Genomic DNA, 13213 nt, shown 5'->3' with positions numbered 1-13213 from the left:
GTCGAGGGCGCCCTCTGTGATCCGTTATTGTTCAATCATGGCGTCCTGGGTTACGGATGTCTACTCAATCGTTTCCTGTCTTTGTGTTCTGATTTTGTCGGGTACGTCGAACATTTTTTCCACCTTGGAGGATTCCCTTTTAAAAAGAATATCGTGTGGTTTGTGGTGTGGACGTTTTTGGGAAGAAGAGTTTATGAGGAATCATTGGCTTGAGTCCATGATAATCATCATCGCAGCCATCCAGTCATTCAAGCATTTACATAATACATTGAATAGGCCTACCCCTATTTTTTTCAGACTAGTCTCAGTCATAGGTTTGTGCACAGAGGCATCAAATGTTGTCCGTAGCTATAGGCCTATGGAACTCTTTCCATGCTTTCCCCATTTCGAGAGTAGCATCATGATTGAATGACTGCCATATGCACATGTACATGTATGCCAAGGCACCTAGGCAGAGTAGGCCTAGGCCTACATAGTACATGTAGGCCAAATTAAATAGCCTTTTCTCTAATTTATTTTTATAAAGATGAACAAAGAAATTGACTGGAGTGGGATTTGAACCTGTGGCCTCTGGAACACTGTACCAGTGCTCTACCAACTGAGTTACCCAGCCGTACGTTGGTGGCTACATGGTGTTTCTGGTTTAGCCTAATGGCTTCTGGCTAGCGCCTCTCGAACAGAGATATTGACAGATGGGAAGAGCCACCAAAATTGGGCTGGGTAGCTCAGTTGGTAGAGCACTGGTATGGTGTATCAGAGGCCACAGGTTCAAATCCCGCTCCAGTCAATTTCTTTGTTCATCTTTATAATCATACTGTACATAAGCACCTAGTTAGTTTCCCTATATGATTTGTTTCATAATTTGTTTTTATTTAGACTCTGGACTGCCCCATTTCAATCAAGTTATAAAAATAGTTTCAAATACAAACAGCTTTCATCATCCCTGTTAGAACACTTTTGTTTTCAGGCTGTGAAGTAAGAAACATGAGAAGTAACCAAGACTTGTAGACATGATTAAACTCTTCTCTCAACATGTCTCTCAGTTGTCAACATTTTGAAATTTGGTACATTGATGTCATCAAAGAAAACCAAGGTCAGTCACTTAGTATACGTGTGTCAGCAGATAATATGCTGCTAAGGTATTTCTCTGCACTGATGTTCATTTTAACCTGTTGATATTTAATTGTATTCTCATCTTGGCTTTCCAGTGAGATCAAACCAGTGGCACTACCCATCGTGTGTGGTGGTAAACCCTAACACTGGTCCATGTCTTAGTATCTTCTTCCGTTACTTCAATGGTTACCCATCGGCTGTTGGGAATGGGGAACTGGTCCACCATGAGTGGGTGCAGTACCTGGACTCTGTGTACGATTACAATGATGAGAGTGAAACCAGTTGTAGGATAAGTGAGTGTTAACTTCAGCATCAGTTGCACTTTCACGAACAATCAAATCACAAACAATAAAATCCTCCCAAAAGAATCATGTTACAAGAATCTATGAATGATCGAAATTCTTTGTGAATAATAATATTGTCAAGGAGCTCCGTGTCCGATGTAAAGGAATACATTGTGGGCTCACAAGGCTCCGCCTTCCTCAGTCCTACAAAATCTTCTTGAACCTTGTACCTATGTGTTCCAGAGTAAAGAAGTTGGTATTCCCTTCAGGACATTCAAAGTGTTCCAAGTTATTAGAAAGGTGCAATACATTGCATTTGATCTCTCTAAAACATACATATAAATGTTACAGTAATTTAATTGTTCCATCGTTTGAGCAATTAAAAAAACACCTGCCTCCTGAGGTCACAAGTGCACAGCCTTGTGTTTAGAGAGAAACTCTTAAAGTAGAAATGTAGATGTGAAGTGAGGACACATAGTGCATCTGCTGTTGTTTATCCATCCCAAGTTAAACACCTGTTACATGGACACACTGCAGGTTTTGTACACATTTTGTTGAAAATACATGTAAATCATGCACACTGCTTGGCATACTTGCCTTAGAGTCATTGTGCACAGTTAATGAATACCTCACTGGCTCTCAGAAATAGGTCACTAGACTCTGTCTACTTACTGTGCTGCAGAGTGAGTCTCAGTGAAGCATTTTTACTGAATTTTCAATAGAAATGCACATGGACACTTGGTATCAAAACTGAAATCCACATTACTTAAATCTTTGACGTTGACAGGACAAAGATCCAAGTTCAATGCAGACTTTGTAAATGTGACCTGGACACGAGATGGTTTCTCCACCTGCACCCAGTCCAATGTAGAGAGGTTCAACTCTTGGTGGGGCTTTGTCTGTGAGGGTCACTGTGTAGATGACGACAACTGCCGACGATACCCGACATTCCTGGGCCAGCACCTCTGGAACAACTGCTCCTGGGATGAGACATTAGATCGGCCCTCTTACGATCTGAGACTGCCCTGATTGCACAATTACAAAGGGAGTGGGTTTTGAAAAGTGGACAGAATGAGAGGGGAACACTTACACCATTTTTAGGGGAAAAACCTGACCAGGTGAATAAGGTAGCATCACAAAAATCATAATACTGCTGTTCCACTGAAACACTCTTGTCATTGCCAAGGTTGGGTATAAAGCTATTGTCTTTTGAGATGTCACACTGGTACTGATCTATCTTGTTACCTTTGACATTGTATATCAAGTTGGGAGACCAAATAATGTTGAAGAGCTCAGCCACAAATCCCCTTCTCTTTTTAAATTTTCCTTGTACATTGTATAGTTTTTACAGCAATTAGAATTTTGTAAGCAGGGCATCCCTTTCATTCTGGGTATGGATTTGTATAAAGGACAAGATGGAACGTGTGCAACAAAGGCTTTGAAGGAACGTGGCCCAAGGCATGTGGGACTGTAGGGTTAGGTAATAAGCCAGTTTGCTGTTTCAAGGTCAAGCAAGGTCATTAGGGGACAAAGCGTGTGTGCATGAGTCTGCATAGGCCTGTGCTGACAGATAGGGCAGACCTCACACGCGCATCTTAATAACCTTGGGAGGGCTTCATTTTGCATATACTCTGAACTGGCACATTGATATAGCATGCCATTGCTTTTTTCACCAAAAAGGTTCGTGATTCTATGTGCATCATGGAAAATTAAAAACCACGCTGACGGTGCAGAACTAATACATGTATTTGATTTCAGCTGACAAAAATATGAAGCATTCAAACACAATGATTTCCATAAAAAAAGGAAGGCACATTGCCTTCAGAAAAGTTTTTTTTTAGAGACATTTAAATAGAAATGTGCTCTGAAAGTTTACCAAGAAATAAATACAAAATTGATAAGATATATGCAACTTTTTAAATACATGTATATTGCATGTGTTTATCTAATTGAAAATCAGCAATGGTGATGTGTTCAGTTGGTTTGGGGCACAAACATGTAAATTGTGTGCTTAAGGAAATACTAATTTGGAATAAATTTGTTGATGCAGTGGTAATTATGCATTTATCAGAATCTATTCAATTGTTTTATTATTTTTATAAATAATTTATGTACATAACCATCAGAAGTAGACATCTGTATATTCAGTTTCAGCTTAATCTTTGATGGTGTCAGTAGAGAAAAAATGTTTCCATCCTATTATAATCCGTCCTGTGCCTATTAAAAGCAGTTTTAAACTGTTAAATGTCACTTAGTTTTGCTGACTGTTTCATGAGCCATTTTTAGGTTGCTGTCCTTCAGTTGAAATAATATTCCTGTTTATAGTCTATTTGCTGTTTTTGACGATGTTATGCTAAATGCTGTTACAGTTGCAGCAAAAGAAAACAGTGTATAGACAAGACATCTGCTCAAGTCATTGCTTTTTTTATATCCCAGTTTGATTATGAAGATTATCAAACAAAGAACGAATCCCGAAAAAAACAAATTTGCACTGCCCGGGAATCGAACCCGGGTCGCAAGAATGGGAATCTTGCATGATACCACTACACCAGCAGTGCTATAGCGCAGTAATGGTGAAATTATGCATTATGAACACTAGCCTGTATTGCGTAATACTAGTCGATACTGCTCTTGCGGTAGTCGATAATCGGTGTGTTTGTCTGCTATGCAATATCAAGCACTTTTGAGCTGTTTTATCACATCGGTAAGTGTTATCGATACAGTAAACCTAAGCTAACGAGCAATAGAATCGATTCTGTTTTGAAGACAGAAACCTCGACTCTCCTTCGTGTAATGAGCTTTGCACTGAGAAGCGCTTGACTACAGAACCCAAAAGCATAGCGTAATCAAATTGCGTAGTAGGCGCAGGCATGAGCACTCGACTCACGCAGTGTGATTCTATCGCGGACGAAGCTGGCAGTAGCAGACGACTTTCATGGTAAAATCAACATGTATAAAGTGCACCAGGGGCCAAGCAAGTTCAACGTACACAACAGAAGAGGTAAATTGCTTGACCTATTCAGTGTTATTTAACCTGCAATTGTGTCGACGCATTTTTCTTACATGTCTTACTACTTAGCCATTAAAAGAAAAGTTGAGTAGGCCTACGTAATCAGGTGGTGGCACTGCGGTATAAAGCCTGTCGGCTGTAATCTTCTCGGCCATCATCATGATCATGCGTTCCTACTCTCTCTGCAGTTCTGACGCAACAGCTCGATCAAGATTCATCACGCGACGGTAGACCAGAATTTGCTGGTGGTGTGAACGGCATGAGGTAAGCACCGGGCAAATCCTGCAATGGCAAAACATTTAGGCCTTGGCCTACCTGCTATTCAAACGATCGAAAATTCGGGAAAGAATCACCTTTTGGCCTACAGTGACAATAAATTTGTTTACCGGTCGACATTAGGCCCAGAACTGAACCAAATGATTAAACGAAGTGGCTATCAAGTATCATTACGGCAGTCGTAACCCATTTCTCATTTTATATCGTTACGGCACTGAACTGGGCAAGTGCGATGACATGTCTGATCATCACGATGGTTTATGTATGTTAAAATTACCTGAATCGCTGAACACTTGTGGCCGAGTGGTCAAGGTGGAAGGGTTGGGACCACTGGTGTGTGAGTTTGAATCTGCGCTTGGACTTTTTTTTTCTAAATTTCATGTTTTATACCATGATTTTTTTATGTTGGTTAATTGCAAAAAACCTACAAATATTCCTACGATATTACTGGCCCCAATTGTCTGGCTAAGCTGAAGGCAGTAACCAGGAAGTTTTGGAATGTTTACTGTTGTTCGTCTGACCGGGCGGCGATGATCATCGAGCACTTTGATATGCCAGAGTTGTAACTCCTTCTGTGTCCTTCCTCCATGGTAGTACTTAACCTACATTACTGGCAAAAAATGAGGTTTTTTCCTACCATCCTCATCTCTCATTCCTTGACGATCCGCACACATCTGCTTTCTCTTGTGGCCGTGCGTCACGTGACAAAAACAGATGCAGCGCATTTGCTTAACGAATGTTTATGTTGCTGTGGATACCAGTCCTGATAATTCCAACTACTCTCGTTATATATAGAGATTATATATAGAGACGTCTGGGAAATCTGTGGTCAGGGAACCTCACTAACCACATGCCATAGTGTGCGGAACCATCAAAAAGTGGAGTGCATTGAGGCCTATGGAGTAATGCCTTACTGTTCAGGAAGTAAGGCAAACATACCATATTCCCACTCAATTTTAGGACAAAAGCAGCAGAGCATACAATCAGCAGTGTAGAAACAAACCTTTAGGATTTGCTAATCATGAGCTTGGTAAGAAATTGAGACATTTCATACGTTCATGGTGTGCCTAGTGTGCTAAAAAATTGAAGTCAAATCCTTACAGGGGAAGACAGAGTGAATGCGATTAATTCAGTATTCAAATATCCAACTTCAAGTTTATCAAAGAATTAAATATTCAGTAGTATCAAATTTCCATAAAATTACAAACAAAACAGATTTGTCATTGTCAGGAGGGAACTCTTTCCAAAATAAAAATACTTGTAAAAAGAGTAGTTTTTTGGCCATATTTACTGTTGCCAGCGTATAATGTGTGCATCAACTGTAAATTCACACATTACATGTTGTGTAGCAAAATAAGTACTCTTTTTCCCTTCTTAACCCTAACCCCTAGGGACCATTGAAATCCTGCATAACCTTGTTGGGTTCAGCATGGTTAGGTTTAATTTCAGCTGTTATTTCAACCTCCAAATAATTTAATTTCAGAAATACATGTAATTATACGAATATTGAATAGTTGATCCCAAATACCCAATAATTTGGTAGAGCAGTATTACAGACAGTAAGTCTCAAGTCAAGCAAGTTAGTTGATAAGCTGTTCAAATTAGCTGTTATAAAAACAATTCCCATTCCTTTGTCTTTGTTCAATCCTTGTTACTGATATGACTACATCTACATGTACATGCAGTTCTGTAATATGCCAAAATTAGGCTATAATTTCAGGTTGTAGTTGCCTGCGATCCACTGCAGTGATATTCCAAGTTTCAGTGATCAAATCTCAAGATACAGCATGCTATAATGTAGATATCATGATTCATGGCAATACATCTATTTCAATCTGAGCTCTGCTTTGTTCAGTCAAAATCTCACTGCTAAGCAATAGAGTCACAACAAATGTGAGCATGAGATATTTCAGACTTGTTATTGATCAGCACTTTCAATCAAGTAACATCGTATAACTTTGCATGGAAAGATTTGATAACCAAGTATCATTTTTTATGTGATTAGGATAAAAGAACTGAACTGAATTTAACTGAATATGTACATTTGGTGTGTATATGTAACAAGTTTCATAATTCAGCATTATACATGTACCGTGTCCACTTTTCAACCTTGTTGCTTGTAGACACATGTACATGTACTCACTACATGTATTTGAAAACTTGTTTCTTGTAATGATAGTCCTGATAGTAAATATCCTCAAGGTTGAATCGTAAAAGTTGAAATAGAAATCATGCTCTTGTATTTCCAACAGTTTGCATTCCTCCCCCAAGCCAGTCTTTCACAGTCCTAGCTCAGCTGCCAAGTGGCAAAGTAACAACCAAAGGTCAACTGTTGAGCTTGAAGTACCTGCAGACAAATTCCCTCCCGAACACCTGGAGAAAGTCAGAATGCTCAGTGAAGGTAAGCTGATTTTACGCTGGCTGATTCATTGGCACTCCTTATCCTTCTTTTTGATTACCAAGCAAAAGTCTATATCACACTTAAACCACATGTAGTGCTCATTGGACTGACCACAGAAAAACGAGAGATTTTAACTTTGTTGTACCATCTTTGTTCATGAGTTTTATGAGTCACAGTATTTTTATACACAAGTATAAGTGGAACACAGAATAAAGTAGTGCATCTACATGATCTGTCCCATATGTACCACTCGTTCAAATTTACCTTCTAGCAAATTCTTGCTTGAATTCAACTTGACATGCAGGAGATGGAATTATGTGCACTGTACAGGAAATAGATAAAAAAATAAAATTTACCAAACTTGTGCATGTCAAAAAATAGTAACACAGACAAGGACGCTACTTGTACTTGAATTCTGAAATGTTATTTACCAGTGAGTGCTAGAATTATTTAAATGCATGTGACAATCAGCATGGGATGCTGTGACTTGACAGTGAATTTGGCTGCTGCAGGTTTTGCTTAAGCAGAAAATAGCATGCCGTGGAGTTACAACAGCTTAATACATGCTGTGTACTATATCTTAGATTTTACAATATGTAATGTGAGACACTGTCTGTTGCCATGGATTGACCAACCAGAATTAAGGATTCAAGACTCCTTGAAGATAAAGCTTGATATCAGCTATCTATTGTCATGTTAACTTTGATCAGTGTTGCTCTGTGGATAACCAAAACGTGGTTTCATCAATCGTCATGCTACAGGGTGGAAGCACTTTTTAAAACTAATTCATGTTAACCTTCTTGGTTGTTGTACTCTAGTAGAGCAACCCAGGGGAAAAATTGAGAATGGAAAAAAAATTGGACATAAGGCATTCTACAAAAAAATTAAATGAGAAATAAAAGATTTAAAAATAAGAAATAGAAACTGTAAAAAGAAAGGAAACAAAATAACCCCTCCCCCTTGAAGAAGGGCACAGAAATTAGGTTGATGAGGTTTGCTTTTGACTCATGACCAAGTTGTAGCAGTCGCATTGCAGGTTACCTTATGACTGTTGCGCAAGCGCTGTGGAAACTAAAGCCACACACAGCAGGAAATTGTAGTTATGACTGTGATGAACTACTCGGTTATGAACTCACCATTTGACTCATGCAAAATGCGGTTTGCTCTCAGGATGTAATCATTTGCTATATGACCATGAAGTCTTAGTCTAAGGGGCTAGGTTGTATTGAACAAGTGCATACTTAAGGAATTTCCAAAAATGGTACATGTAGGATAGCAGTATACTGTGCAAGAGGAATTTTAGATATTTGCTAATATTTGCTATATAGCACTTGCATTTCTCCATAATTGAGAGTGTACAATTCTTTGTAGAAAAATCTGAAAATATGGAAGTTGGGTAAGTTTTTTATGCTGTGAGGCACACAGATAAAGGACAATTTTCCCAACTTTTTAGGTATATACAGTGTAGGTACTTTGCTGTAGATGTAATTACATTTGGCTAATTAGGGTTAACTTTTTAAGGGGGTTAATGCAGAAATGCCAAAAAATGGCCAGTAGTATCTGATGGAAGGTCCAATAAATTTGATGTGATGTACACCAATCAAGGTTAGTGTACACCAAATAGAATCTTGTTTGATTTGGCATGGTTAGAGTTATTAATTTACCTAACATATATATTATATATTAATATGGTATTTGGTTTTTCAAAATGTTAACTGAACAAAAAGGCAGTTACTTCATAGAAGATGCCATGTAAAGAGCTGACATGTTTTTAATTTGACCCAAATTGTTGACAAATAGTTCAGTTATTGATAAATAGTTCAGTTATTGATAAATAGTTCAGTTATTGATAAATACATGTAGTTCAGTTACCACTACATAGGTATATTCCATTTTTCATTTGTGACCCAGTCCATACCAGATGCTGAAAATATTTTAACAATGTTTGCACACCATATACAGCTACATGTACTTGTGCGATTCGCTAGATTTATGAAAGAAAATCCTGCACATTCTAACATTTGAATCATACTGAGTTCGTGATTCGGTTTCAGCATGGAACAGAGCAAAGGCTGAAATCCAAGAGGGGAAACAGCAGAGAAGAGGTAAGTTGCTTGCCTCATTCAGATTTCACAATCCATCTCTACTGGCTTTAGTACACCTGTGCAACCCATTCTGACAAAAGGAGTCGCAAGTCACCAGAGCCACTTTTGAGTCAGAGACCTTTATAAGAATCTTGCAGTCGTGAATAGTGTTTTTGCATTGCTGGTGTCTCAGAGGCTGTTCATTGTTTTTTTGATATTGTTATAGGGAATGCACAAAAAAGGTGCCACAGCTGGGGGCTGTTGAATGTGAAACAAGTTTTTCTTGAGGATATCATGCTACTTGGCTGCTAAAATGCACTGAAACATTGTTGAACAGCTGGTAGATCTATTACCGACATTACAGAAACACAGCAAGTTCAATTACTCGGACAGACCTCTTGCGCCCATCCTCATGTGTTCAGTCACAAAATGTGCCTCCCAGTTTCATGGAAAGACACATGCTTTCTTGTGCACTGTACCCAGTGTACTCAATTCACTGTACATGTAGTCAGTAAGGTCACAAATTGTGGTTAACTGATGAACTTTGTTTTCCCAGCTGATTCAACGTCACCAATCACGGTGGAATATCTAGACAAGAGGGAACACCCATTATTTCAAAGTAAGTTCCAGTGCTTCATTGTTTTTTGCAAACAGTGTGAGGGAATGTACTTATTGCATAACCATACCCTCAGGTGCATTTGTCTCTTGTTTAATCATGGTTTTGTGCTCATTCAGTTGAAAACGTGTCTTAGTTCACTGTGCAAATCACGCATGTGAACCAGCATGCACATGTAATATGTGACCTTTCTGGGTTATTAGATCACACTATTTCATTTCAATGAAATTTGAAATCAAAATTTCAAAGCCTTGCCATGCCTGTTACTCAAAGTTATGAGTAAGTGTCATATTTTCTTTTGTGTCACTTTGCAGATTTTGAGCCCATGGATTTGGAGAAGGAACAGCTGGCCTACATGATGCACAAAAAGGATACCACGTAACATAGGCCTTTGCACATGTTCCATGTAAAGTCTATCTTTTAAAAAACCCTATTGAAAAGTGTGTGTTCTTGATCTTTTGGGAAATTGATTGATTGTGCATGTTGGTGAAACCCAGAGAAGTCTTTATAGAACTGACGTGATTGACATTGTAAATGCATGAATGATATTCTGAAAATAACATCCAGCCAATTTTTGGTTCTGGGTTGGTTTAATGGTTTGAAATATTGTCTGCCAGTGATACATTTCAACTCGACTACCATTTCCAATGTTTGTAGCATTGATCACAAGGTGACATGTAAGCAGAGGTGTAAGCCAAGATTTTTTGGGGGGAGGGGTACTAAGGGGCCTCATTTTCCGGAGGGGGGGGCACTCAGTGGGCTTGTTTAAAGTTAAAACACTGACCGTCAGCAGATTGTTTCCTCCTCTAATTTCTGTGTGGTGGTGGTGGTGGTGGGGGTATACATGGGGGTACAGGTCTTCAGCGGAGGGTGTGTGTGCCCCCCTTAGTTACATGTACATGTAAGCCAGTAACTAAGTTACATGCCTGTAACAGTTTCTAAATATCTAAGAATAAATGTATTGGTGAATACAGAGACCACCAAATAGGGTGGATAACAAAGCCAGCAATGGAGTGCAAACAGTATTTTAGAGGCCACAGTCACAGTGGATTCACATTCCTCTCTGCCACTTTCTGTGACTTCATCCAGATTAAAGTTTACTTTCCAAGAGAGCTGAAATGGCTCATTTAAATTTTTCTTTGGAAAGAAAACTCAATTTTTCCACGATACGTAGTTATGACCGTTTACAGGTTTCAATCAAAGTGGTGACTGAAATTATGACAGTGGCCAATTGGATTTCACAAAATAAAAAGCAGAACTGTTGAAGAGTCTATTACAGATCAACCACTGGACTGGACAGAAGTGAGGGATTTTATCTGATTTGTTTGAGTACATGTAGGCTGGGAGTTGAAGGTGAATCACATTATATTGGACCCTGGACCCATGAGAACTTTCACTCAACTACAGCACTGGCATGACTGGTGGAAAAGTATTGGAATGCACAACCTTGCATTTTTGTAAGTAAAATTACCCATCCTGCCTTCCAACCGTGTGTGCCCTACTTTTACCTAATCTTCCTGTAATCTTATAGATAACGTGTATATTTTAAAAGTTGAACAGATTTTAAGCTATAAGTTGTACAAAACTTATTAGTTGTGTGATTATAAATGAGTAGTAGTTGGTAAAACAGCCTTGGTGTGAACAGTGTATTCAGGTCAGACTCAGTCACGAAAGAATAATTTTGGGAATTGTGTTTTCAGAAAAGAGAAATAACGCGGATGTTTTGCTGTGGAACTGCCAAGTGTCATGTTTTTTACTTGTTAGTTCAGTTGTCTTTTCTCAGGGGCACTGGGTTGTATGAGATCCTGTGACAGCTTCCGAGTACCTTACTGTCTAGAACATCGCCTGCTGTACATGTATGTGGCTGCATATCTCATTGGAAATCTGCTTTGGCAAGTTTTTTGTGTTTGTCTTGGAAAAGTTCAAAAGCTTTAAAAAAGTTAACCTTGTCCCTGGCAGGTTCAATTCACCTCGTTTTTTATTCATATTCTTTGTACATGCTGATAACTTGGCATATAATGTGCCATTTGGTTCCATTCTATCTTCAACCAGGTTGGGTTAGGTGTTGGGCTTACCAGATCATGCAGAAAAAAGAGAACAAACCTGTATAGGTTGATAACATGACATCCCCCAGTTGTCAAATTTGACAGCGATACACATGTGCATAGGATGATTTCTAGATTTTAAAAGAATTTATATTTGTTGATTGAAGAAGGGGTACACTTCATCCATTGCGTTTTGTTCATGTACATCTGTATAATGTGAATTTGTGGGCTACTTTGGCTGACATAAACTTTAACCGTGAAAGTATTTCTATGAAAAACATGTTTTACACTTGGAGAATTTCACAGGAAAGCTTTTTATCCAAATATATTTCATGACTTGACGCTCTCATGAGTTTTCTGTTCTGCAGAAGAAGAGGTTTGGGATGCAGTGCCTTTCCAAAAACAACCCTGTGTCAGTGTGCAGATTTTGTCTTCTCCCTTTTAAAAAATTTTCCTGAGCCTGTATACGTGCATGCTTTAGTTTCTGAGCAAGATTCTTGGAGTGATTAAGTATTGATAGGTCGCTGATTACGCACAGTCGGAATACAAATGTTATATTTCGTACTTCCTAATCCAATTACATGGAGGTGGTTATAAGCACCTGTTTAGTGTTTTACAAACTGGGAAATGCCCAGGGTTCTGTGAAAACAAATTTGTGCAATTTGTTCTTTCTCGTCATTAGTAGAGTCGCTCTTACAGGAGGGTCTCTGTGTTGTGAACAGGTTTGACTTAATTTTATTGAAAATGCCTTTCTGGTTGACTGGGGATATAAAATATTCATTGATTTTGATGGCAAAAAAATTGAATGTGTATCAAAATGTGTGTACTTGTTTAAAATTTACACACGCAGGATTTTTTTTAAGAAGTTATAAATTAAGATATTCGGATTTTAAATGTTTCCTGTCAATTAAAAGGAATTGATATTATTTTAACAGAATTTTGAAATGAAATGTCCCATTTGATTGCTATTACATGTAACTGTTTACTGAAAATAAAGTTCAACCACTGACTGTGCGTTTCATGTGTTTGTGTTTTCATTGTCAAAAAGAATGCAGATTTTTGGCCTTTGAGCCAGTATTTATAGTAAGCGAACACCTTACCATCATTACAAAATTAAAAGAAAAACACTCTGTATAGTTTCTTACTAACGTGGCCTCTGATTAACCGTCGCCGCTTGTAAGTGCAGAACTACCGTCAGTTGTTGATATCTCAAAATACTATTACCACCGAAAAGTTAGCACAAAAAAGATCATTGCACTGCACTAAAAAAGGATACCAGCTTTCACAAACTTAATTAATCAGAGAAGTAGGAGGTTTTGCAAAGTGAGATATTACACATTCCATGTACATGTAATGCATGGGGCTCTTGAAATTAAGCGGAAGG

At 38.4% G+C, this 13213-nt stretch overlaps 2 protein-coding genes and 1 non-coding gene across 3 annotated transcripts; 2 read left to right on the top strand and 1 right to left on the bottom strand.

Moving 5' to 3' along the window:
• LOC110978553 (uncharacterized) lies at window positions 1-3651 on the top strand. The gene is made up of 3 exons (XM_022233641.2): window positions 1-101; window positions 1209-1406; window positions 2185-3651. Exons 1-3 carry the CDS (start codon window positions 38-40, stop codon window positions 2424-2426), a joined length of 504 nt encoding a protein of 167 aa, XP_022089333.1. The 5' UTR covers window positions 1-37; the 3' UTR covers window positions 2427-3651.
• Window positions 3652-3884: 233 nt separating this feature from the next.
• Window positions 3885-3955, bottom strand: Trnag-ccc (transfer RNA glycine (anticodon CCC)). The gene has a single exon. It is a non-coding gene; the product is annotated as a tRNA-Gly (tRNA).
• An 81-nt stretch (window positions 3956-4036) lies between these two features.
• Window positions 4037-12839, top strand: LOC110978614 (MAPK regulated corepressor interacting protein 2-like). The gene is made up of 6 exons (XM_022233737.2): window positions 4037-4398; window positions 4596-4671; window positions 6936-7084; window positions 9139-9189; window positions 9725-9787; window positions 10099-12839. The coding sequence occupies exons 1-6, from the start codon at window positions 4347-4349 to the stop codon at window positions 10164-10166; spliced, it is 459 nt and encodes a 152-aa protein (XP_022089429.1). The 5' UTR covers window positions 4037-4346; the 3' UTR covers window positions 10167-12839.
• Window positions 12840-13213: the final 374 nt, after the last annotated feature.

The sequence above is a fragment of the Acanthaster planci genome, linkage group LG07, assembly GCF_054643075.1.
Source record: "Acanthaster planci isolate LZ-2023a linkage group LG07, COTS_SCS, whole genome shotgun sequence".
Lineage (NCBI taxonomy): Eukaryota > Metazoa > Echinodermata > Asteroidea > Valvatida > Acanthasteridae > Acanthaster > Acanthaster planci.
Note: the sequence above shows the minus strand (reverse complement) of the source record. Positions and strands in the feature narration are given on the sequence as shown.